Raw genomic sequence first — 26,817 nt, 5'->3', positions numbered from 1 at the left:
CATCAAGACTTTGGTAAACACGGCGCTGGACTTTCTCACAGTCCCATTTGTGTGCTGAGCTGACAGCCCCCCCGGTGGAACAGGAAGGGTCTTGTCTGTGTGTGTGGTCAATAAAGCAAAAGTTTGTCAAACACAAAGTTAGTCCAAATGAGCTCACGACGCCGTCTTCCCGAACGCCATTTGTGCAGCCGCGGGGTCGCAACGGTCGGGAGTGAAATCCAATTACAAGCTCAGAGTGCACTGAGCTAGTTTTGAGTCAGAGAAGTACAAGGGCTCATTAACATTCCGGAATAGACAGAACGAGATGGCTATGTCGAGATTTGGTGCAATACTTAGAAGCAGAAATTATTGCCTCAACCTGGTTTCAGGGCCTGTAACTTGTTGTGCAAATTTGCAAAGAGTTGGTTCTCTGGTGTGGCTGCCCGCCATTCAAATGTGAAAATTGTATTACTTCGCTATTTCTCAAAATGAGACGGTGAAAAAGCTATCTTGCACTTCTGATCTAACTTCTGGGCTAAATTACATAATAAATAAATCCTTACAAAAAGAACAACAACCGGACGTGGGAAAGGTCGCCTTTTCCAAAGTGTTTAAAATCCAATTGGGAAAAGACAAGCGCTCATCAACGCATGGCTCTACCTGCCCCTGAGGCCGGACAATAACTACCCCCACCCCCACAAAAGAGCTCCCCCCCTACTCCAGCTTAGTGCTGACTTCCCACGGACTAAAAGCTCATTGAAAGCTGCATTTAATAAGCGTCCGGAAACAGTGATTACCCCTCCTAGTTGGTCGGTGTGTCTAAATTAGAAACCTTCATTAGTTTATGACCCTGCACCTCCACCCCCCCCCCAGAGCCCCACCGCCCTCAACCCAAACCCAGCCCCCCCAGTCAGCCAGCACTAAGCAAGGTGACCCAACCTCCCTGCTGTCATAAATCAAAGGCCACAGCTAAGTGCTGGAAGAAAGAGGAGGAAAGGTCAACAGACTTTGTTGACGTTGGAGCACTCTTAAAATTGGAGGTGTTTTTCTTTCTCATGCAACAATTGTGCAACACTATCCACATCATAATTGCTCCCGGGGACCTCGCTTACCAATTATTGCTCTATTGATTTGGGGAAACTCCATCCGTCCGGCATTATTAATTACAAACTAGGATGCAAAGTAAAGAAAGAAAAAAAAAGAAGCTTCAACCGCTTCGCCACGATTTCTCTGAAACTTATTTATGTCGTTTTGGTAATAGATACAAGTCTAATTAGAGAAAATAATGTTTATTGCCCAAAAGAAAATATTAGTCTTGCACCATTTTCCAAAGAGAGCCGATAATGCGGACCAACGGATTCGACAACGTTGGTGAATATTTCACCAGAAATCCTGAGACGATTTCATATTTCAAGTGATCGACTATTGCTGATTTTGTGGCGTAATCCTTACTTTTGAGTATTATCAGAAGCATTTTTTTATTACCAAATTTCTCCTTTTTGTTGGATGAAATTGCTTTAATGTAACCCCAACAATCTATCTTCTTCATTTTGTTGCATTTTCCTTGGCTACGTTTATGTGGAACGGCTCTCAGCTTTTATGTCTTGCCATGTCAATCTCATCTACCCAAGGCCTTCAGAATCATTATCTCACTGATTGAACTTTAAATAAGCAATTGGACTGTTTTTCTTTAACCAATCAGATTTGAGATCAACGAGCTGGCCCGCATTTACGTCAGCATTGTTAATTTCTTTCTCCAAAAGTTTAATTCTACTTTTGCAGTTCTTTAGCACCTGAAACAGGAACCAAAAATATAAGCACATAGTGTGCAAATAGTGTACAGTTTTTGGGGCCCTCTGTATTTTAGGAAGGCCAGCGTTATGAATGAAGATCACAGTTCCAGTGTTGGGACAAAAGCAACCCCCCTCCCGCTTTTCTGCTCGTCTCCACACGGCTGCCATTTAACTGGGCTGACACAAAAGAGGGTCCGTCACAGAGCGGCGGCTCTCTATTGACGCCCCCGTCGGCATCCGCGGGGTCGCAATGGCGGAGGCCCATCACCCACCGTGCCGCAGTCCGACAGCGTGCTCATAAACAACTGGCCAGGGAATTCCTGGTCCAGCCCGGATTGATACGGAGACAACTGAGCGAAACGTGAGCCGACGCGCCGTTTGTCCATCGTGCCCCCTAACCCCTCTGCGGGCTTCTCTGCCCGGCCTCAACACTTCGGTGTCAGAGCCGGCCTGTTTATAAATAGGGGAGTGTCTTTTCCAGCAGCGGCAGCCGAAGGCCTTCTGTGCTCCGGATCGAATGTCGGCGCTGTGATGTGCGATTTTCTTTCACTTGTATGACGTTTGAGGGGGTTGCCAGTCAACACAAAGTTTTGTTCCCTGTGCTGTAAACATTGTTGCAGTGTAGCAAATGCTTTTTGGAAGTTGCTTTTATTTTTGTCATCGTTTTAGAATCCATTACCGTATCAATGATTTCTATTCTTCAGAATTGCTCTAATTTTATATCTAAAAATGGCAATACAGTATAGGTCTTTTACTTCCTTTTACCCTTATATACAAACAACGGAAGACCAGAAAAGTAATCCTTTCCAAAGTCTTTCAAAGTCCAAAAATCTAATCAGGAAAAGACAACTTCCAGATTGAATGTGGGCGCTGTGATTTGTGATTTTCTGTCTTTCTTGTTTTGATTCTACTTTCGCCGTTGTTTTATTGCTGCAAGCGCCACATTAAATGGCATTTTTTGGCTTTCTTCCAGTCAGCCAGCAGACATACGATTCCACATGAAAAGAATGTGCACAAAATCGAATTCCAGCTTGCGAGTCAAAAACCGTAACGCCATTAAATGGCTTCAAGTACACACAACTGACTTTTACTCAACTCAAGCCTTAATTTATATCACCAAATTGAATAATTATCAGTTCATGAACAACGACAGCGATCGTGGGAGAATCTACAAACACCCCTTGCCCTCCAATCCTAACCACACACACAGACACACATTTCTTTGAAAGGCTACAGATGGGGCCCAGATGTGGAACCTTCCAACATCTGGCAGCGAAATCTCTTTTTTTTTTTTTGATCCCGAGTAAATCGGAATGGATCGTATTTGCGCAGTCGCTTTTTTGTTGTTGAATTTGTTGCACCAGTGACGGGAGAAGGGCCGACCTCCAGCGTCAAAATGAGCTGTCCCACAATGATTATGTAAGAGCAGCAAAGCGGGAGGTCGCTGGCGTTAAAAGTGACACACTTTAAGGGGCATCGCAAAGTTTCAAAAGGAGTACCAGACTCAGCCTAAAAAAAAAGAAAATGTAAATGAAAAAATGAATGTATAACGAGAACAAAGTAGCATATTTTGGAGGAAAAAAAGGTTAATGTTTTTGAGATTATAGTCTATGAATTTGGTAAGCATCTGTACAGTTCTTCCTCCAGAAAAGACACAAACATTTAAATAATTTCTTTAACGTACTAATAATGAAGGTGATGTGCCAAAACTACTGAGCGTATCATTTTAGTCAAGTCAAGTCATCTTTATTTATATAGCGCTTTGATAAAATTTACAATTTTAATCTGGGAAAAAAATCTGACTTTTACCTTGAAAATATAGATTTAAAAAAATTATAACCAATATAAATTTATTTTGGCAAGGTTATGACTTCAATCTTGGAAATGTTTTATGCATTAAAAAATAAATAAATAAATAAAGGTTATTCTTGTAATATTCTGACTTTGATCTAAAAAAAAAAAACAACTTATCTATAAAATATGAAAATACACAACTAGTTTCACAATATGTGACTTTTCTCTCAAAATATTTGAAAATATACTCTTTTGTGAAAAGAAATTTTTACCTTTTTGACTTTAATGAAAAAGATTTTTCTTTAAGTATATTTATAATATCCAACTTTTTCCTCAAAATATGTCTTGAAAATAACTTAAGTGGAAGTCACGTCAAAACTGTTCCTTGCAATATGTTTTATGCACCCCCACTCGTCCAAACAAAGCATTCCGATGAACAGTACGCTTGTCGAACATGAATTGAGCAGCACAATCCATCCACCATCCATCCAAAGGGGCGGCCATTTTGCCACTTGCTGTCGACTGAAAATGACATCGCAGTGCCTAATGGCTCAACTTGAGAACATCATGTGACCAAACCCAGCAAACAGGTCAGCCGTGATGCTGTGTTTAGACAGGTGGGGGATGCATCAAACATTTTTGGATTAAACCAAGTCAATAAATGACTAATTCAGAAAATATCCAAATTATTTTGTTTGACAAAAAATATACAACTTTAACATCGTAATTTATTTCTTTTTTTAAGCCGTAAGTGGTAAAAAGTGAACCGAGACGCTTGAAGCTTGACGTTATTTGCTACCTTTGGGACGGCAAAGTGGCATCCAGATCCGCAGGTTAGCAGATGGCGCTGAGTTGTCTGCCGAGGCCACCACAGTGGACCTTTTGTCTCCCCAGCGAAACCTGAGGAACGCTACATACGGCCCCGCTAAAGACTCGTCTTGTTTACTCGCTAAATGTAATAACCTGAAATTGCCTGCGTTTGGGAGGACTGGCCGCCATTGTGCGCTGTAGCGGGCCTGCAAACGTCCGTCGGCATAATGTGCAGCAGCTTTTGATTTCGCACCCAAAATCCATACTTTTCTCAAAGATAGATTATGAGGTGGCCAAACAGACAGTGAAAAGAACCAATCAGTGCAGAGCAAAAAGTCACATCTTTTGGGCAATTCCTTCGTATCTTGACCTACTGCAGATGCCGTAGTTGCCGAACAAACGCAACCGACATTCTGCGCCCTCAGATCGTGTAAACGCATTCTTAACGATGAAATGTGCATGTAGCGCTTCTCCCAGTCGTACCAGCCAAAGAGACAGAAAATGACATGAAAATTGCTGCGAATAAATCAATGAATTCAAGTTAGGCGGCCTTATAGCAAGTGGCAATGCAAGATGGCCGCCGGTCCGTGGTCTTGACACACATTTTGAAATAAAGGCTTGCAGTGCCGTCCGCTATTGAAGTTTTAATGACTGTGTGTTTCTGGTTATGTAAAACTAAGTTTTAAATTGTTTATTATTATTCATTTTAAATTTAAACAGGAGAAAATCAGAGCATACCGTACTCTAGATCCGTCCCATGTGAAATGAGTAAACTCAAAACTCATGTAAACACTGGTGTGAAAAAAAACACTCCAAGGGCATACAGTAATTATAAGATCGCCAATCAAATGAAAAACAAAGTACCACAGTAATTGAGCGTGTTTTCATGTGCCACATGAATGCATATCTGTTTTTTTTTTGGGGGGGGGGGACTATTTTCTACTAATAACTGCTCTGAATGACAACAAATGCGTTTGAAATTTGGGAGTTATGCTGTTCAACATTTAATAATAATAAAAAAAAAGTGCTATGGATTGAAGAAAGAAATGCATACAGGGAGTGGCACACAATAAACATATGAAGCCAATTACTCCTCCCTACTTTAGCTTTTGCGCCAATTAAAAGTCAATATGATTGTGACAGATGACATAAATCATAAATGACAGTGACAGTGGAAATGTTCTAAGTTTGTTTGTATAAATATAGGTCATGAATGTTTATACATTTTGGGGCACATGTAGGAGTTGCGTTTAATTGTCTTTCGGGTTTTAATGTATGGACTTAATGAGCATGTATGATTTTATTAATCTTGAAGTTATTATATTTTAAAGAGGGCGAGAGTTTTCAGTGTTTTCGGTGCCGAAAGTTTCCTGGTGACCTTATTGTATCAAAACCTTTTCCAGGTGAGGAGAGAGTTGGCGCCCTTACTTGAGGAAGTATCGCTGGCCCGAGGCGGTCTTGGCCATCTCCCACCCCGGTGGCAGCGGCACGTCGTCGGGGATCTCGTACGACGACTGCCGCAGGTGTTGGGGGGAGGCGGCCGCCGGCGGCATGCCGGACAGGGAGCCCCCGGAGACGGCGCCCATTTGCAGGGAGGCGGGCGACGAGTGGGCGCGCACGTGGTGCGGAGTCAGCGTGCCGCCGGTGCCCGCGTCCGTGCTCGCCTGCGGGGGGAGACAAAAATACGACGTGTGAGTTTAAAGGTACGAATTTACGTTTCCTCTGATGCGGTCATTCTTAAAAATAAAGTGTCTTATGTGCACCACTAGTGGGGATGCAGGCTCCCTCTAGTGGTGAATGACAGAATTACTACTTAGCTACATTTAACTTTTAAGTTAAATATTTGGTCATCGATTAAAATGCCGTGTTCTCCTATTTTGAATTAATCTTTAAAAACTAGCAAATTTTCCAGGTATGTGTACTTTATAATATACACACACTTTTTTCCCCTTATATTTGAACACTGATATCCGCCTATCTACTTCCTGTTAATCTGTATTCCCCCCCCCCCCACTTTTACGTAGGTACTTGATCCAGTATTTTTACCAGTACAGTAGCATTTTTACTTAAGTACAGCATTTGAGCAGCCCCGGGTGTAACAGGCAGGAAGTGTAACGTTAAATGGAAACTCTTTGCTCCATGTTCCTTGCGATGATGTCACCATGCAGCTAATCAATCTGAATGTGCAAAACTGTCATGTCTGCGTAAACAGAGACATGACAACATAATGTCCCTCTTCGGTGAGTTCTATTTATTTCCAGTGAACTCGCAAACAGTGAAAATCCGCAAGTAATTGACACGCACCAATAAAAAGTTGCAGTTGTTCTCTCATTTCCTATAGGTGCCACAAGATGGTGTCAAAGGACTGTTTTGTTTTGTTTTTCGTCTCAATGAAGCTCCTCAACTAACTTCGACAGTATCTTGGCCCCAAAATGTCACCAGAGGATGCCTCAGCAATACTCTTATTTAACCCAAACAATGCATCTTTGTTCATCTATCTATGCCAACAACGCATGGTGACAGGCAGATTGTCATCATAAAAAAATAAAAATCTGTTCTTTTAATTGTATGTATTCACCAACATTATGTGAGATTGTTTTTGTCCTACCAAGAACCACATTTTGGTTTAGCACAAAACGGTTACAGATTGTACATTCATCGGACATAAATGACCTCCTAGCGGCATATCTCTATTTTTAAAATGTGACAAAACAGCGGCGGTAACATTCTTTAAGTTGTAATTGCAACTTTATATCTATGTTGGGAAGCTGTGCGTGTGGAGGCAAGCTTGTAGTAGGCCCTGGAAGAAAAGGAAAGGAAGGGAAGGGAAGGGAAGGGGGGTTGCAGGCTGAAAGGGATGCAGGAGGAGGGAGGCAGGGAGGGGACAAGGGGGTTGGGAATGGGGGGGTTGCTCACGCATGCGCACTGGCCAGCCAACTTCCAAAGGGGAGCAAGCAACAGTTGTGGGTATGAGATGAGGGTGGGGGAGGAAAAGAGGCACAAATAGGGCAAAAATGGACTTGACAAAACATCCATTTTCTGTCAAGTTAACACAACTCCAACATTTTCCATCATCACCACACAATTTGACTATTCGTTGTCATTAATTCAACACAACTCAGCTTCACTGACATTTTTAAAAACATACAAATTCATTGGTTTTTGGTGCCATTTTTAAGAGTATTTTCCAAGTGAAAAGTGGAAAAGATGGGATGAGAGGAAGTGTGCCTAACAACAGGACGGGCCTGCTGTCTGGGTCGGAGCCGACAACCGAGCCGGGCCTCGGAGGCCCCCCGGGGGTGCGGACGACTTACTTGTCTGGAGTGGGACTTGGGCTCGGGCGGCTTGAAGAAGGAGTCGGGCAGCTTCCTCATCCTCATGGGCAACGAGGGGGGCACGATGGTGTTTTTGGGGTTCATCACGGCGTTGAAGAGAGCCTCCAGGTCGGTCTCCGAGTCGCCCCGGACGTGGACAATCTGGTGTCCGGCCGGAGGGTTGTGCTGGCTCGGATCCATTGTCCTGAAAAAGTCTGCCGAGCGAAAAAAAAAAAAACTACCCCGAAAAAAAAAGGAAAGAAAAATCAAATCCCGACCTTGTTTTCCTTGGATTTTAACGCAGCAGGAAATGTGCAAAAAAAAAAAAAAAAAAAAAAATCTACGCTGCTCAGTAAAAGTTGTCCCGACTCATCCTAAACTTTCCCCCCAACGAAAAAAGTTTTGTTAGCTGTCGGAGTGTGCACACAAAGTTGACGTTTTGCGGTTGTTTCTTGCGGGCATTCTCCAGGAGGCAACAAAGCGCATTTCTGTCACTCTTGCTTGTCGTCCCGATCCAAAAACTTTCCCACTCTAAACAAAATGTCGACACACGCGCAAAAGCTTCCAAACTAGTTCTAAATGTTGGAGTTTGGGCCCGAAATGAGCCCGCTCGTCGCTGGCAGAACAAATCTCCGCCGCTCACTTTGGAGGAGGGAGAGAGGGAAAAAAAAAAAAAAAAAATCGCCCCAGTCGAGTCTAAACTTTGGGCAGGACATGAAAGTTTATGACTCATGGGACGGCTGCTCCAGGGGCGGGGCTAGCCTCCGTCCGGGACGGGAGCCTTTAAAGGTACAAGCTCTTAGGGGGGGTGACGAGGGGGGTCGGGCCAGCCAACAACTCCATCAGTTTCCCTTTAGGAAACACTTACAAATGTTCATTTAATAATCTGCATGCATTTTTATATAGAGTTATTTATGCAGATTTAAATACATTTGGTTTGGCATAAACTCTTACAATTTACAAGTTTATTCAAGTGTATCGATACTTTTTATAAATTAAATTAATAAACTTGAATGATCAGTTTTAATATTAAATTAAAGTAGATCTAATAGTCTATTCAAGTGTATTGACTCTTTACATATGCTAAACTTAATTTGCAGGAAAATAGTCCATTTGAATAGCTTTCATTTGTTTGAATTGTAGTCTCTGTGGCAATTAACATTTATTTAATTTATTTGATTTTGTTTTATTCATTTTATTTTTAATTTAATTTAATTTTATATTTATTAATTTATTTAATTTAATAATTTATTCAAGTGTATTGACACTCATTTAAACTAATAATAAGAAGAAATATCGATAGGAAAATGTAATAGTGTTATTCCACTTCTGTTTGGAGCCAAGTCTTAAAAGTCACAATTGCTGACTCAAATGCATAGGCACAAAAACTTGCAAATTTTAATATGGATTTATTATGTTTGAATTATACTCAACTTAGCATGAGCTCTTACAATTTACAAATTTTGTGACACTTATGTTAAGATAATTATCAAAACATCGTGCTTTGCAGGATGTAATTCTTTAATTTCCAACAGTTGGTTTTAGTGAATTTCCAGGTTTATTCAGTATGAAAAAAAAAATAAAAAATAGCATGCTTGTTAATATTGTGTTAACTATACCTACTGGCATCTTAATCACGTGCCACTGATTTATTAATAAGTGACGATGCTTACTTGTATGTCCATACAGTATATAGATATTAATGTTATGTTGAATGTGAGAAACTAAACCAGAATAAAAGTCATGCACACACACACACACAAGAATGAGATCATTATTATAAAAGCAGTTGTTGTGTCCGGTGCCGGAAGGAGCCACCCGGGAGGACCTCCTGCGGGTGAAACAACAGCGACATGTGGCCCATTTGCAAAGTGTCGCACCAACACACACAAGTGTGCACGGGGGCGCGACATGTGTCGGGTTTGGTTCATTCTCGACATACATTTCATTGGTGGCACCGCCTTAGAGTATAAGTTTTTATGGTTTGTCAATATAGGGACACTCTCAGTACGCAGTACTTTGATGGCTTTATTATCTAAAAACAAAAAACAAGACTCAGGATTAGGCAATTCATTTTGCAAATGGGTCACATCGGAAACCGGAACAATAACCACAACTTGGGCGTTTGTGTTTAGAAAAAGCATATTGTCTTGTTTGAATATGTTGCTTGTATGTATTGTTATGATTTTTGAAGCGGTCATAAAAATGAAATGTTTACACTTTAAAACTATAAGATTCAATTTGCGCACCAACCGCCAACTCGTAGCCGTTCTGATAGTCAGGACTCCCAAATATATAAATTAGGGCTGTCAAAATTAAAGCCAGAATTTAATTCTTTCAAGCGTTAAAAAATTAAATCAGTTATCTCAGGTTAGTTGTATGGCTTTGGTGGCTCATCCACTGATTATCTGAAATGGTTATTCTCACAGGCGTGCTGGAGCCTATCCCAGCTGTCTTTGGGCATCTAACAGCAAATGATTTTATGTCAAGTAATTATGTTACAAGATTAATAGAACATGGTAGTAGAAACGTGATTAAATAGCGATTAATCACGATTAATTACGGAATATTGCGTGATTAATTAGTTGAACATTTTTAATCATTTGACAGCACTAATATAAATATAATATTATTGACAATCATATATATATATATATATATATATATATATATATATATATACACACATAAGTGTAGATTTGTGAACGATTCTTGCTTAATTTCACCATGTAGGAAATAAAAATGTTGCTAGCATTAATTAGCATTTTTTTTTTTTAAATAATTACTTGTTTAGAGGGGTTGTAAAAGTTGCTATATAGAGCAAAAAAAGTCACAATATTTCAGTCTAGTGGTAGCTTTTGTGCAATATGTTGCCTCTTACGTTCACGTGTGTGCGCATACTATAAAAGCACAACTTTAAAATATAAAATAACCACATATTTGACATTTTGCTTTGACTTCCCGGTCATCATGATGGCCGGTCCAGAGATGGTGGGCAGGCCAGATGTGGACCCCATGCCATACTTTGCCTAGCTCTAGAATACATTCTTGTTGAAATTGTGTTCCAAAGAAATAATAATACATTTTGTTCTTTATTTTATTTATTTTTTTTGTTTTGTTTTTGGCCCATAACTAAAGTAAGGGAGGAGTAATTGGTTTGCTTGTTTTATTGGCACACCAGGCTCCATACGCATGCATGCGCTTTTTAAAATGAAATGACATCATCATTTATTACCCCTAGGGTGTCCCTGGGTGCCAGTTTGACAACCTCTTCCAAAACATATTGTCACATTAATAAGTCTTGAACAATGTCACTCCATTTCTTATTTTATTTTACTTTATTTTTATTCATTTGTCATGGTGTGAAAAAAATAAATAAAAAAATACGTTTTTACATATCCCTTCCTCCCCACTTTTCCCCCTTTTACTCTCAAGCGTGACGAATAATGGTACTATTTTTCCTCGCTCGCTCTTTTTTTTTTTTTTTTTTTTTTTTTTTTTTACAGTCTTTCATGAAAAGTAGATCCATGCAGTTCCCACAATTGTCATGCTAATGAGACCCCTCTTCCATTGAGAAATCATTTTGTCAAGATCCACTGTCTGTGGACGCGCAGGCTCTGTTTCCCATACATCTCTGTGAATGAATGATTATGATGGAGCCCTATTAAAAAGGGCCGAAACAATGTCAAGCAGATTAAGGGCTTGGGCCACCAATCACATGCTCATTTTTGCGTGTGCGTGCTCTAAAAGGGCGTATTCATTGTTTATATGTTCTCAATTGGATCTTTGTAAAACAATGCGGAGGAGTGCAAAAAAGTGATTTTTTTTGTTTTTTTGAGGATGACATAGCATTCATTGTACGTTGTGAACGTACTAAAATCCGCACACATTTTAAAAAAAAGCGGCCACCTTGTTTGTGGCCCTCACTGTAACGCACTGGGACACATTAAAGGGACAGTCTGCAGTGATGCGAGCGGACCACCCACTTGGAGGTGGTCTCATGTTTGCTCAACCTCTTTTCAGGCATCTGTACACCCCACCCCCCTCCTCCACCCATCTCAGACTATGTACTGTCCTCCAACGTCCTCACGTGTGCTCAAGCTGCATTACTGTCAATCAATCAACGGCTCACTCGTGTTACACTGCCTGATGTGATTGTATTATGGGATGGATCTGATTACGGCACAAAAGGGGAGATTGGGTGCCCCCTACAGTTTAACATCTGTAATACAGTCCATTATATATATCGATTTTCAATACTTCTTGCAGTCATCAAGAGTGGCAGGTGAGCAGAAGCCGATGCCAGCTGACTTTGGGGCGACAGGTGAGATGCACCCTGGCCTAGGCATGGGCCCATATTAGGTTGTGACGGTATGATAACCGTGTGCAAAAGTATCACTGTATCATGGTTTTAAAAATACAGCTTCTAAAATGTCATTTTTGGAAATATTTCGGGGAAATAAAAACTATATATATATATATATATATATATATATATATATATATATATATATATATATATATATAATATGTGGCACATTAAGAAAGGTGTACAATGTGAAGCTTAAATGGATAATTAAACAATTATTTTTTTTTTAGCTCATTTTTTAACACATCCATGGGCTACTCATATTGCCTTTGGCTAACTAGTACCCGCTGGCACCATTTTTTTTTTTTTTTTTACGTGATTAGCCCCAATGAACATCAAAGAGGCAGCTCCTTTCCTCAACTCTGCAAGCAACCAATCATATTCTACCCAGTTTAGAAGTCCCACAAAAAAAAAGAAGAGCTCATTTCCGGTGACATACAGTATTAGAGATTATTGGAACCTTGACTTTTTAAAACCACGGTAAACCATCAATCCGGTAATCAGCCAATCAAGTGGCGCGTACATCGACAAACTCGCGTGATAATTTTTTACAAATATGCATTTTGCAAGAAAACATAGCCCAAACCGTCAAATTATTATTGTTATTATTATGATTATTATTACTAACAGGCCTTTCAGCTATTCAGATTGTTTTGAATCTGTCCCACATTATTCACACAAAAAAACAAAAAAAACTTGACGAAATGAAATGAAAGTATCAAAATCAGACCACATTTATTGTTTTGAGGGTGTCCCTAATATTCTGGCCATGACATAACCAGTCAACGCAGGCCAAACATAATAAATCAGCATTTGGGCGCCGCTGAAAACTACAACCACAATAATAACATTACTAAACTATTTTTTGTGTTGGATCTACTTAATGTTGTCACCAGTGAGTGGAAATAAAATTGCGCAATACTTCCATTATGTCCACTTAGTAGCAAACTGTACTTAAATCTTAGCCAGTAAGCTTTACCTTCTTTATAAGCATTTTTTTTTTCTTTTAAAGGAAGTCTTCAACTGGACTGTGACAAAACTGTGGAGATGAAGGCCCCGATGGCGCGCAGGCTGCAACTTGCAACCGAGTGGAAACGTCTTCCCTTATTTTCCGTCTGTCTTTCTTGGGTGTTGTCCCGGCCCAGGGCTTACTTAAATGTCACGAAAGCTCATCACCTCCTGTCAGCGATATAGAGCACAGTTCAACAAATGTGCTATTATGTTGCGACTGAATCACTTTCGAGGAAGTGGAAATAAAGTGAGATGCGGTTTTTGGATGGGATTGAGAACACTGCACACACCCGTGCCGAGCAGTTGAAAAAGACTGTCATCAATACGGAGAGGAGCCATTGACACGTCTTAAGGTGGGCTCCCTCCATCTATTTTGTTGGAGCAAGTCTGAGCAGGTCGACCAAAGGGCAAAACGAGACATGTTGGAGGAGGAGCAAAGTCAACCCCCGGTAACCCCCACCCACCTCCAAGATCCCGAAGCAAAATTATATCAAAAATACTTTTAGTTATTATATTTATATTTTTTCAAAGACGGTGCAACAGTCAAATCTCGTTACAAATATTACGTATGATTGTACTACAAAAGGTTGAGAAAGTACTCACCAAAAACAGAGCCGTCATTCTGCTATACTGGGGAGGACATTCGCATAAAAAGATCAAATTGTCATCACATTACAGTAATCACAAAAGTAACAGATTCACCTGGTTGCACAATTTTTAGAACCTACCGTGTTTTTTATATTTTTTCTTGAAATGATTGTTCGAATGGTGATTTCAATGATTACCAAATTAATCACGATTAATATTTTCTTCATGAACGAGCAGCTCTGTGTTTCAGAATGAACCAATCACATTCAAACTCATGTTCATTGGAAGGCAGCACACCTGCCGCCATTTGTCTCTGGGTAACCCCCAATAAAGCTCAGATGTTCTGGTGGGCCTTTCCTGACATTTTTTATTTTTTTTTGCTCAACACTGACTGCTGTTTGGAACAGTTCAGAATTCCCTCCACCATAACTAAAGCCGACAACAGCAAAGTATGATGCATCTGTAAAATTTCCGGTGTTTTTGCACATTCCACCAAAAAATAAATAAAATGGAATCAGGCACTTGGACCTGCAGTGTAAATTCAGGCGTATTTTTTTTAATTTTTTTTAAGTGAGTAATTATCCTTAATGCTACTGAGTGGCAGCTAATCTTCCAAAGTTAGTGCTAAATTAGGGTTTAATTACGCTTCCTGTATGCTTGCCCGACTGGTTCTGCATGTTTCTTCATAAGGCACACTTGGTTCCAAGGTAGGCTCATTTCACCTGCTGGTTCAGTGCTTTATACGGCGGCGACCTTGTTGCGATGTCAGACTGACTTGTGTCCCAGATGCTGGTCAATGCAAGCCACCTTTGCGATACAGCTGGCAGTTGAGCCGGTCCAGGGACTGAAAGATCCTCTGCTCCTCCATGGAGATGGACGTCGGCGCCGGGTGGCGGCGCTGGTACTGCTGCGAGGTGGTCCGGCGCGCTTTGCCGCCACGTCCCTCCGGGGGGCCGTGAGCGTACGCATCGGTCAGACGGCGCTGGCTGGCAGTTTTGGCGCCTGTGACAGAAAAACGTCATTAGGGTGACTTGCCGGTTTTGGAGCGTGACTTCTTGATGCCTGGCAACCTTTGTTTGGGTGATCTGTGTAGTTTCCTTTGGGAGATATTCCGACTGGATTTGTACCCTGGAGACATGTAATCTGTAAGGTTGACGTGTTATAGTGAAAATCATATCGACAAGAAGAATCCGTGCTGACCCATTTTCAATTGGCAATTAAAAAAAAAAAAAAATCATACTCTTACCTTAAAGAATTCGGGAGGTTTCCTATTGGCTGCACCAGAAGGTCGTCGGTTATGATCGGCACTGGATTTGTTGCCGGTCCGCCCACCCGTCAAAGCCTGACATCGGGGGGGCCCGGCTTTATCTGAGAAAGTAATTGAGACAAACGACTTTTGATTGACACTGTCAGAATTAAGTGAATTCAACAGCAGTAGTTTAAAAAGTGGCGTACAACCTCAGTGAGGTGTTCCTAATGTTTTGGTTATTGGTAACACAATCAAAATAAATACACCAAAAATGTTCATGGTTTGTTTTTAGCCATATAATAAATTATTTTGAATATTTTGTAAAAATAAAATAAATAAATAATTTACTTTTTCATTTTTTGTTTTTTAATTAAGAGTAACTATTTTGTTAAATATATATTTTGCATTTTATTAAAAAATTTTTTACCATTAATTACATGTACATATATTTACTTTAATTTTTGCATTATTTTAATGATATAATACAAATGTAAAACCAGCCAGAAATATGGCCAGTTTTTCATTCAATAGCACTAAAATGTGCATCCAAATTTAAATATCATGTATGTAAATAGAAAAATACAATTCAAACTTTTTCTTCATTTCAAGAAGATATTTTTTTTATTTAATTTCTAAAATTTGTTTTATTTATAGATTGTTAACATGACAAATCAACAAGTAGCAGGTCAAAACCCATAAACATTTTTGATTATTTATTTATTTTTAATTTTGACTAAACAATATAGCAAATTTTCAAAAATTAAAAAAATATTATTATAATATGGGAAAATAATTCTAGGATTAATAAATCTTTTCTATTGGATGACATTACACCGTGCAGGTGTACCTAATGACGTGTCCGGTTGTTGTCCGGCGGTGCTGATGAAGGCGTTGCGGACGTCCTGGCACAGCTGATAGATCTCGTCATCAGTGGGGGTGCGGTCTAACACTTTTTCCCCCGGTGTCACCCTCCGCCCTCTGCCGCCCCCGCCCGGCGTCGCCGGATGACCGAAAGCAAGCGAACCTTTCCAGCTGCTGTCGGGCGTGCGGCGGCCAAACGAGCGAGTGTCGGCGACGGCGCCGTCGCCCGTCATGAGTCTCTGCGTGTTCTCGGGAGGCGGAGGAGCGAGCTGATGGCTGACACGGGCCTGGTCGCCGACGTACGGGCCCCTGGCGGGACCTCCGTTCTTCAAGGCGGTCTGTAACTCCCCCCGGATACTGGCCACTGGGACCGGGGATTGGGCGCTGAAGCCCGAGGAAACAAGATCCGACCCGACCCGGGCCGCGTAGTCCCCCAGCGGAGTGTGAGGCCCCGCCGTGTCGGTGCTGACTTGAACCCCGACATCGACACACGTCTGTAGGCCGTCTCTGGGTCGCGCCCCGTCGGATTCGCTCGCCTCCTCGTCCAGCCAGCGCAGCTTCTTGGAGGCGTTCTTGAAGTCGGCCTTGGATCTGGCTTTGGCCACTTCGATGCTGTCGCATACCAAGAACTGAACGGGTTTGACGCCGTTGGCGTGAGCCGGCGGAGATTCGGCCGGCGTTTCGCCGGGCATCGTTTTGAGGATGCCTTTCGTGAACTGGACTCTGCAGGCTGCGGGCGATGACACCTTTGACCCGCAGGAATCTTGACTCAGGTGGCACTTTGGACTTCCTGTATTCATGTGCTTCCATGTGCCGACGTCCGTGGAGAACTTGTTGAGGTTATTCACAGAAGCGTAAGTTTCCTTCTGGGTCGGCAGGTTGTAGTTGAGGTCCGCGGGGAGTCTGTGGATGTGCGGCTTCACGGCGACCAAGGTGGGCCCAGGCACCGGCAGCAGAGGTCGAGGGTCGTTGGGGCATTTGAGGTCTTGGACGGGCTTTTCCGAGTAATGGATGACGGCGCTCTTGGCGGGTTCCTCGTTCTCCAGACTGTCCTGACTGGACAGACTGTCGGACTTGGAGCAACGGGACATGTTGTCATCCTGAAATGTTGAAGGAAAAATGCGATGTCATATATTAAAAGGTATTACAGTATTCCCTTGTTTATCGCAGGTTCATCTTTCGCGGCCTCACTGTTTCGGATTTTTCGTGCTTTTTGGTTTATTTTATTTTTTTGTGTCTTTGCGCGGCCATATCTCTCGAACCCTACATCCGACCGGGAACATATTGGAATCCGTGGATTCGTCTCAACAAGACCTTTCCAACGGTGCCAGTCCCGTCGCCCCACAAGATTGCATTCTGGAAATAAAAAATAAATACTGTGGTGTATAACATCTAAATAAAAAAAACAAAACATACTTTTAATGGGAAAAATGACTGTAAATGGAAAAAAAAGATGAATCAAACAACATTCATAATAAACTAAAAATGATCCCAAAACGAAAACCATATATAATAAATGAAAAAATATATACTGTACTGTAAATTGTAATAAATAAATTGAGAAAAAACAACAACGTACCTTTAATAGAAAAAATGCATGTAAATGAAAAAAGAACATATATGATCAATTAAAAAGCATTTATAATAAAGTAAAAATCATACCAAAACAAAAAAAACAACAATATATATATATATATATATATATATTTATATATATATATATATATATATTTTTTTTTTTATGTAATTAACAGGATTTTTTATTTTATTTTATTTATTTATTTTTACAATAAAGCTTATTTACATTATCGGGGGTATTTTTTGGAATAGAACACCCACGATAAACGATGGAACACTGTATTCGGTCTATAAGTTAGTTGGGCAGGATCTCAAAAAAGAAACAATAATTTATCTCTTCCGTTTGCACAATCACGCAAGAGGCTGCATTACTTTCAGTTGCCCACAGATGGCGACATTTATTCAGTCACTGTGTAAGGAAATTCAATGAAAAAGACACAAACAAATATCTAAAATTGGGATTTTTTTTTTTTAATTTGGCAGGTTGAGTAGTCCCATGTTCAGGTTGTCGACAGCAACAAGTGTGCATCGTCATAAAGCGAACGTACCTGTCCACTGTGCTCCAGTTGCTTCTCCTGTTTCTTTGGATGCTCCTGCCACCTCCTGATACAAGGGCTCGGCTCCTGACGTACCACATATGCCGGCACAGTAACGGGAGTGTGGTGAAGGGGGGATACTGACAAAACAGCGACGGGTCTGGAAGTGGAGGTGCTGCCCGTTTGACTGAAGACACTATTTTGCAACCACAGGAATAAACTCAGTAATTCTTACAAAAAAAAGGAGTGTATTCACATCCATCCATGGATCGTGGGGTCGTGGGGGTGCTGGAGCCTATCCCAGCTGTCTTCGGGCAGTAGGCGGGGGACACCCTGAACCGGTTGCCAGCCAATCGCAGGGCACACGGAGACGAACAACCATCCACACTCACAAGCACACCTAGGGACAATTCGGAGCGCCCAATTAACCTGCCATGCATGTCTTTGGAATGTGGGAGGAGACCGGAGTACCCGGAGAAGACCCACGCGGGCACGGGGAGAACATACAAACTCCGCCCAGGAAGGCCGGAGCCTGGACTCGAATGTGCTCAGTACTGGGAGGCGGACGTGCTAACCAGTCACCCACAGTGCCGCGAGCCAAAGGTCAATGTAAGTTAAATTTTGTGTCACAACACAAAAGAAAAAGAAAATTGACAAGTAACAGCAAAATGTTATCGAGTTAAGACTGGTACTGACTGCTCGATCGACAGCGCTACCTGTTGCTGTTAGACGCCAGCCTGGGGCCTCGGATTTGACTGAGCGCATCTTCCAAATCTGGACAGTCTTTTACCAAAGTGAGCCGCTCGCGTTGGGTCGGCGGCCTCTGAGATGGAGGCACGTATGCCCTCTGGAATTGCTCCGTGACATCTTGGATCTTCTGCCGGCGCTGCTGCAGGACTTCTTCGCGCCGCCGTTGCTCCTGCAGAATCCACAGTCTCTGTTTCTCCCTCAGATCCCTGACGCAGTTATGAATAATAAAGTGAGACTCACTACATTAAATGTGCCGTATAAGAGGGGGTGTTTGTAAATGAATAAAATATATACTGTAATGAAAGGAAAAGAATAAGGGACCAGAAAAGTTTAGCCTAAAATTCATTAAAAAATAATAATAAAATAAAAATAAAAAGTTTTTAAAACTTTTAAATTGGTAAATCTGTCTGGATGCCATACCTGCATCTGCGGTTGGTCTCCAGCACACACCTGCGAGCTCGCTCACGGTTCACCTTCTGCTCCTCAACTAGAGCGGCTCTCTCCTGCTGGAGGCTCGACATCACTCATCTCTGTGTGGGGACAGCAAGCCTCCAGTCTTTCAATCATTTGGGAGCAGGAATAATGCTCTTGCTGCTTCTCATGAATGTGGCCAAACGTGCCATGTCAGCTAGCCGCTATACATTAGCTTTGTAATAGTTGACGTGACGACTTATGTTAAAAGAAAACAAACAAACAAAACTTGCAGCTGTGCAAGTTTTTCTTGTCTACCTGCATCCTTGCTGCAGAGCCTTGACGTTTATGATGTCACAGTGATGTTGAATGTGGACCCAGCTGGCATTGTGTTGAATCTGTCGATCATAAATTAGAAAATAAGTTCTGTTGGCGAGCTAACACGTCAGGTTTAGCTTAGTTTGCTAGCGATAATTTTTGTTAAAACGCCGACTAAAAAGTTGTCACAATCTTTAAATATGATGTCAATGTTGCGGACTAATGTCCACGGTGACTTGTGTTTGGCTTATTTTGCGACTTTAGTTCACAACGCGAGCGCTCACCTACCTGTGAACTTGCGGCCATCATTAGACAACTCAGGACGCACTTCCTTAGCAACGGTTGTTGTGCGCGTACCTAAACTGTCCAGCAGAGGCCGCCAAATACACATGAAATGGTTGTGTGCGTTTTTGGGTGGGTACACCGGAAGCTGTATCTTATTAAATGGTCTGGAGGGGAAAAACATTGGTCACACGTTACAAATAACTTGTTATTCTAGCACAGTACGTTGTGTTAACTTAATTCGTGTTGAACTTTTTACATTTAGCCCATTACAACAGTTTGTTTTCAAATATTTGTTTGGATATTTGGCATCTTTAGCTGTCTTAGGTGTGAATTAATTAATTGAAACATTTAAGTGCAGATTGTTTTATTTTTCTAGTGTTACATCATTTTACAGGCACTTATAATAATATTAAATATACCTTTTAGGACTAAAACCTCTGACTTTTTTCATGAACACTTGTGCCTAGTAGTTACTGTGTTTTGATGTTGGCCATAATGGTGTTACTTTGTACTTTTTTTTTTTTTTTTAAGTGACACCCGGTGTAAAAATAACCATTTATTTAGTACAGAAAATAATAGAATTTAATGACGAAACAATGCAGTGATTGAGATATCTTCTTCCCTAGTAAAGAAAAAAAAAAACTATTAGCATAGGTCCTTCTATATCGTCATGCTGAATATAGCTACTATATTGGAACACCCTCTCAATTTTAAAAGAAATCCATAATTTCCATGCTCACTGGTCGGACACAGGCTGTGCAGTACCATCCCAGCAGTGACCTCACACAAAATTGAATGCTGTGACCACAACCTCTTGGTCACTTAAGCAGGCAGGCAAACACAAGACGGACAGGATACAGAGAGACGATACGGTATGTTATTTCATTGTACTTTATCACAGTGAGACACTCACCTAGACTGTAACAGACAGAACCAACTTTCTTTGAGGTGAGTGTAAACATTATGATTATTATGTCATTTTAGTTTCTATTTCCACCAATATGGGCTTGGTGATACTGTCGTGCATGCTTTCATTTTGTGATCATTTGTGACATTTAATTTAGGCAAGATTATCTATCAATTGAATTATCTCTCAAAACATCCATTTGATGACTTAATTTTTTACTAAAAATGTTTTTACTACTGAAAGGAACATATTTTAGTATGTTTAATCTTGGTTGGATTTTAAATTCAATTTCTGTGGAGTACAGCACTGCAAACTACAAACACCATAATAAACAAAAGTATGAATCGTTTCCTTTCTTGACAGTTGCAATTTAAAAATGAGCATTTTTGTTTTTGCTTGTTGTGCAGCTGTACCTAATTATGTGGCCCGTGACTGCACATCCGCTCATCTCAATTCCGCGCACGCTAATCCTTTCCAACAATGCTTACAATCGGATGAAAGGGGAAGTCTCGCTCAGTCATCGTAAGCTGCGGCAATTACCGGCTGCCGTAGAGCGCATTGTTCAAATTCAATTAGTGACCGGGAAACCAGATTTACTCAGTTTGGTGAAACAATGTCATCCGCCGAACGCCATATGCTGATCTCGGGCGACTTTCTGGCATGTAAACACGTCGAACGTTGTGCTTACACTAAGCCTATAAAAAGCCTGGCGACATGCTGCGAGTGTCCTCCCCGGGTTCGGCCTCCTTCAAGGCTGAGCTAGTGGGTGTCAAGGAGGGCAGATGATGAGTCTGTGGGTGGTGTCCTTCGTGCGGAGAGAGTAATAACTCCAATCCGCCGAGTTGTCACTTCTCAGAGGCTCTCTGCGGGACGTGTGCCCTGTCGAGTTGATGAAAATAAATGAGCCTTCGAATGACTCTAGAAAACGGACACAGTGACGGTGTGGCTGTGAAATGCTCCTCTGATTCAGAATCAATAGAGATCATGAACATCTTTCCATCCAGAGGTGACAAAGGCACTCTCTGGACTTAAAAGAAGTAGATACTTGAGATTTGAACTCCGAATTCGAGTGCTGTGAGCCAGGTGTACTACCATCATGAATTTAAAGGGGACGTCAACACCCCAATTTTTTTTTTTTGACAATAGTATGTTCTATGCAGCCCCACTTGTCTAAATGTCCGGTTACTATTGCGTAAACAGCAAAATCCAGCCGTTTTTATCCATCTCAGGGGGCGGCCATTTTGCCACATGCTGTCGACTGAAGATGACATCGCAGTTGCTCGGGTCTCAGATAACAACCAATCACAGTTCAGCTTCAGAAAACAGGTGAGCAGTGATTGGTTGGTGCCTGAGCAACTGTGATGTCATCTTCAGTCGACAGCATGTGGCAAAATGGCCGCCCCCTGAGATGGATAAAATGGCTGGATTTTGCTTTGTAACTCTTATTCCACAAATGTAATGTTAATCAGAATGTGATGTTTAGAATAGTGAGGTCACATTGTCAAAAAAATAAAATAAAATGGTTGACTTCCACTTCTAAAAAAAAGTCCTACAAATCCATGTACCGTCAAACCACAAGAAATGGTTTAGAAGTCTCCCACATGTTCTCCTGTGTTCAGTGACGGCATAGCAAATCGGTAGATGACAGCCAAACTCTCAAGATCGACCTCAAGGGGGGCTGCCCCCTTCTTCCGAGACCATCCCGACTCCAGCCTCTCCCTGAGTGAGGAAGCTTTCTTAGAGGCTGTTGAATGCGGCAACTTTCCCGAGGTGAGGCGCTTGCTGGACGAGCTGCCGGACATCGACGTCAACAGCGTCAATTTCACGGGCCAGAACGCTTTGCAGCTGGCTGTGGCCAACGAGCATTTGGAGATCACCAAGTTGCTCCTGGAGAGGAAAGAGATGACCAGGATGGGAGACGCGTTGCTCTTAGCCATCCGTAAAGGCTACGTGCGCATCGCGGAGGCCATCTTGAGTCACCGGGCCTTTGCGGACGTTCAGAGGTTGACGTCTAGCCCCAGTCAGGTGGACATCCACCGAGATCTTTTTGCTTACGACGAGAACGGCAGCCTCTTCTCCAACGACATCACGCCCATCATCCTGGCTTCCCAATGCCACGACTACGAGATAGTGCACTTGCTTCTCGCCAGGGGGGCCCGTATCCCGCAGCCTCACGACTACTTCTGCTGGTGCGGCGCCTGCAGCCAGCAGCAGACCGATGACTCCTTCAGACACTCCCAGTCCCGCATCAACGCCTACAAAGGTCTCGCCAGTCCTGCCTACCTGTCGCTCTCCAACGAAGATCCCGTGACGGCGGCGCTGGAGCTGAGCCGTGAGTTGGCAGTCTTGGCGAGCACTGAGATGGAGTTCAAGGTAAAAATACAGAGCACGGGATTTTTAAGAGGGCACTTAATTGTCTGGATGGAGAATTGGTTTGGGGACTGGGTTGTTTGATACCATGGGGACCAAGCTCACTGATATATAGTTGTTCTCACACATTGGACAGAGAATTTTTGAGCGCCAGAAGCTGGTGGTTTTTCGGCTACCACAAGACTACGGATCATTCTTGTAGTCAACATCTTCTTCTGTGTCATTTCTTGCTTCTTTGAATTAGGGTTCTGTCCTCAAGGGTATGTGAGCAGAACTCAGCAGGTAATCCTGCATGTCCAACAACCAGTCCAACCTTCCACTTGGTCTTAAGTCAAGAAATGTAATAAATCTTGGACTGTAGAAGAACTTGACCAGTCCAGTCCCCATGTCAACTCCTTATGGCCCGAGTCCCAGATTCCAGACAGCTTCAGGGTGTTTGAAATCTGTCCGTTGGTTATTATCAAACTATTGAAGTTAGTCGACTATTAAATTCTAATGTTAGACCAGTGCACCATGCTGACTTCCGTCTTCCGTCCCTTTGCACCAGAACGACTACAAGAAACTGTCCATTCAGTGCAAAGACTTCATGGTGGGCCTCTTGGACTTGTGCCAGAACACAGAGGAAGTGGAGGCCATCTTGCATGGAGACTCGCTTGAGAGCGTGCAACACCTCGCCAGGTTAAAACTTGCCATAAAGTATGAAGTTAAGAAGGTGAGTGTTTGACCAAAGCACTGTCTTTATATATTCAAGCCCCTGTAGTGTTTACTCTTTGCCTTGTCTGTCAGTTTGTGGCCCATCCCAACTGCCAGCAACAGCTGCTCTCCATCTGGTATCAGAACGTTTCTGGACTACGTCAACAGACGATGGCAGTTAAGAGTCTCCTGGTCCTTGGGGTCGCATTTGGCTTGCCCGTTCTGGCCCTCGGCTCCTGGATTGCACCATCCAGCAAGGTTGGCCATGAGATGATGATAGGTAGTTGTCTTGTCAGTGTCCTGAGGGTGGGACTGGTACCCTCATTGATTCTGCTTTTGTACCCGTCAAGACTTTTACAACTTGGAAACGTGCTGTATGTTTATTACCATGCATCCTACCTAAATTGGACTCGAACTGTACCCCCAATTCTGTGTTCTATCCGAAATGATCTTGTTCCTGCCTGTTTCCCCACATTCCAACAGCTCGGGAAGTTGATGTGTGGTCCTTTCCTGAGGTTTGTGGCCCACGCTGCCTCCTTTGTGGCATTCCTATGCCTGCTGGTCCTGAACGCAGCCGATCGTTTCAACGGTCCGCCGCTGATGCCCAACATGACTTCCCACGATCGGCCCTCCCAGCTCTTCCGCATGAAGACCACATCCTTCACCTGGATGGAGATTCTCATCATGTCCTGGATTCTCGGTTCGGTCTTCTTCCTCTGAACGATCTACATGCCTGTAGATCAATACCTCCTCGTCATAGTGAACAATATGATGTTTTTCTATATCGACAGGCAAAATATGGGAAGAATGCAAAGACATTTGGTCTCAGGACATCAGAGAGTATATCGCAGAACCGTGGAACCTTCTGGACTTCAACATTTTGGCCATCTTCACCAGCTCGTTCGTTGCACGGCTGATGGCGTTCTGGCACGTGTACGCCGCTCAGTGCTACGTGGACGAGCACCACGCAAACCTTTCCGGCACCTCCCTGCCCTCGGATATTCAGTATTTTCAGCTCGGTAAGTCATAGATCAGAAGTCTTGAAAAATTTGGTTTTGTACTATCAGACATAGCATTTCATAGGTGTCAGCATTCTAGTAGTAAGAATTCGCCATCCATTTTCTTCGGACTTTGAAGGACATTTTTGGTTCTCTAAGTATAGGGAACCTATTCCTTTAGAGAAGATCGGTCAAGTGGCAAATAGCACTTCCTTGACACAAATTACTACTTTCCTGTTATCTCATATTGTGATTTGGCACCATTTTGTTGCATTATAGTCACTCCTTTCTGTTCTCTTCCCCACTTCCAGCCCGAGTCAAGTGGCTTCCATCAGATCCGCAGCTCATTTCCGAGGGTCTCTACGCCATCGCGGTGGTGCTGAGCTTCTGCCGCATCGCTTACGTCCTGCCCGCCAACGAGAGCTTCGGCCCGCTGCAGATCTCACTCGGCCGGACGGTGAAGGACATCTTCAAGTTCCTGGTGATTTTCATCACGGTCTTTGTGGCGTTCATGGTGGGGATGTTCAACCTGTACTCGTACTACCTCGGGGCCAAGCACAACGACGCTTTCACCACGTGAGTTGAGGTTCAGATTGCATTTGCACTGCAATTCCTTCTCCGAATCTGTTGCATCGTTTTCATTATGGCAACTTAGTTTAGTTTGTTGTAGCTGTTGCATTGTACCAAAGTATTTATACTTTGTTCATTTCCACCACTCTTCATTACAGGTTGGAGGAAAGCTTCAAAACGCTCTTTTGGGCCATCTTCGGCCTGTCGGAAGTGAAGTCGGTGGTAATCGATATCGACCACAAATTCATCGAGAACATTGGGTATATTCTGTACGGCGTCTACAACGTCATCATGGTGATCGTCTTGCTGAACATGCTCATCGCCATGTTCAATAGCTCCTTTCAGGAGATTGAGGTACGCCTTGTCGCACGGATGTTCTCCACTTTCACCGGCATCCTTCCACATTGATGCATATTAGGTTCATTATCCGTTGGTGTGATTTTAAGTGTGAATGGTTGCTTGTCTATAATGCGTCTGCGATTAGCTAGCAACTAGTCCCGGGGGTGCAAAACGTGAATTGGGCCACGCCAGCTGCGTGAACCACTACGCTTCCAACAGCCCTGAAAAAAAATAGTTTTGTGCGTTATTCAGGGTGATGCTGACATGGAGTGGAAGTTCGCCCGAGCCAAATTGTGGTTTTCGTACTTCGAGCAAGGCGACTCGCTGCCCGTCCCCTTCAACCTGCTCCCGAGTCTCGGCCTGGTTGCTTCGCTCCTGCGTGGACTCAAAGGATGTCTTTGGGAGACAGTTCGAGGAAAAGTCAAAGAAAATATGCAGGCTGACGAAATGGAACGGAACAAGGTAGGGTACAAGAGTCACAGTCAATCTGATCTGAGTTCTCATTTTGCAAAAATGGATTTGTCAGCCTCATGTTACGTGTTCTGTTTTGGGTCTTAGTTAAGTCAACAAGAAGACTCCAGATTGGACGCATCTGCTTGTCCAACACGTTATCAAGTAAAGAATCTATCATCTTACTTACCTGCCTGTCTGTCTACCTCGACTAACAACTACACAATCTCCGTCACCTTTTACCAACTACACCTAGCTTCGAGAGCTGTCAAAATTAATTGATTAATCGACTATCAAATTACTAACTCATTCACTGCCTTTGACAAGTATACTTGTCACTTGTGTTTTTATTTTATTTTTTACCTCGAACACGGTGACATATTGCTGGAGATCAGTCTGTCATTTTTTGAAATTACCCACCTCTGTTTCCAATTTCCAGAAGATCATGAACCGCCTCGTCAAGAGACACATCCTGAAAGCGCAGCGGGACAAAGAAAACGACGAGGTGAATGAAGGTGATTGGAACGCACGCACGCACGCCCCAACATGCACTCGCACACCGTGTTCTCGGCGTCTCTATTGCCAAACATCGTGTCCCGCAGGCGAACTGAACGAGATCAAGCGGGACATCTCCAGCCTCCGCTTCGACTTGCTGGGGATGGGCAAGCGAGATGTGAAGACCCTGGCTGAGCTCATCAGGCAGCTGAGTGAAGTGACACGAGGACATCACGAGTCTCATTAGTTGATATGCGAGGAGACACTCAAAGTCAAAAAGGCAGCGTACGCTAGTTTAATAAACTGTACATACTGTATAAGCTCAGTTTTGATTGACATTGTCAGATTT

The 26,817-nt window shown here is 42.6% G+C and overlaps 3 protein-coding genes and 1 long non-coding RNA gene across 10 annotated transcripts in view; 2 read left to right on the top strand and 2 right to left on the bottom strand.

The window, feature by feature from the left end:
• The window catches only part of yap1 (Yes1 associated transcriptional regulator), a 33,550-nt gene extending 24,883 nt beyond the window's left edge, over nt 1–8,667 (bottom strand). The window contains exons 1-2 of one of the 2 annotated variants that reach the window (XM_077494338.1): nt 7,691–8,667; nt 5,805–6,040 (exon numbers count right to left, since the gene is read on the bottom strand). In XM_077494338.1, the coding sequence (XP_077350464.1) occupies nt 5,805–6,040; nt 7,691–7,891 (437 nt within the window). In that variant the 5' untranslated portion in view covers nt 7,892–8,667. The remainder of the gene's footprint in view (nt 1–5,804; nt 6,041–7,690) is intronic. The other variant, XM_077494337.1, reaches the window with a different exon arrangement.
• Nucleotides 1,983–14,151, top strand: LOC144000470 (uncharacterized). Its single transcript, XR_013278241.1, has 4 exons — nt 1,983–2,133; nt 5,780–6,079; nt 11,960–12,014; nt 13,072–14,151. It is a non-coding gene; the product is annotated as an uncharacterized LOC144000470 (long non-coding RNA).
• cep126 (centrosomal protein 126) lies at nt 12,353–19,734 on the bottom strand. 4 transcript variants are annotated; one of them, XM_077494324.1, is made up of 9 exons: nt 19,650–19,734; nt 19,362–19,441; nt 19,053–19,162; nt 18,599–18,838; nt 17,895–18,078; nt 15,755–16,868; nt 14,905–15,026; nt 14,729–14,801; nt 12,353–14,660 (listed from the first exon to the last, which is right to left on the bottom strand). In XM_077494324.1, exons 3-9 carry the CDS (start codon nt 19,151–19,153, stop codon nt 14,452–14,454), a joined length of 2,043 nt encoding a protein of 680 aa, XP_077350450.1. In that variant the 5' UTR covers nt 19,154–19,162; nt 19,362–19,441; nt 19,650–19,734; the 3' UTR covers nt 12,353–14,451. The 4 variants fall into 4 exon arrangements, with proteins under 4 accessions (XP_077350450.1, XP_077350451.1, XP_077350452.1 ...); XM_077494325.1 differs by having other exon boundaries at nt 14,729–14,786; XM_077494326.1 differs by having other exon boundaries at nt 17,895–18,042.
• trpc6b (transient receptor potential cation channel, subfamily C, member 6b) lies at nt 19,427–26,788 on the top strand. 3 transcript variants are annotated; one of them, XM_077494318.1, is made up of 11 exons: nt 19,427–20,518; nt 22,173–22,926; nt 23,471–23,635; nt 23,710–24,316; nt 24,408–24,635; nt 24,926–25,190; nt 25,343–25,538; nt 25,776–25,985; nt 26,082–26,138; nt 26,413–26,488; nt 26,576–26,788. In XM_077494318.1, exons 2-11 carry the CDS (start codon nt 22,195–22,197, stop codon nt 26,713–26,715), a joined length of 2,676 nt encoding a protein of 891 aa, XP_077350444.1. In that variant the 5' UTR covers nt 19,427–20,518; nt 22,173–22,194; the 3' UTR covers nt 26,716–26,788. The 3 variants fall into 3 exon arrangements, with proteins under 3 accessions (XP_077350444.1, XP_077350445.1, XP_077350443.1); XM_077494319.1 differs by lacking the exon at nt 19,427–20,518 and having other exon boundaries at nt 22,020–22,926; nt 23,710–23,874; nt 24,100–24,316; XM_077494317.1 differs by lacking the exon at nt 19,427–20,518 and having other exon boundaries at nt 22,020–22,926.
• Nucleotides 26,789–26,817: the final 29 nt, after the last annotated feature.

Source organism: Festucalex cinctus, chromosome 13 (assembly GCF_051991245.1).
Source record: "Festucalex cinctus isolate MCC-2025b chromosome 13, RoL_Fcin_1.0, whole genome shotgun sequence".
NCBI lineage: Eukaryota > Metazoa > Chordata > Actinopteri > Syngnathiformes > Syngnathidae > Festucalex > Festucalex cinctus.
This window is presented reverse-complemented; position numbering and strand designations above follow the sequence as displayed.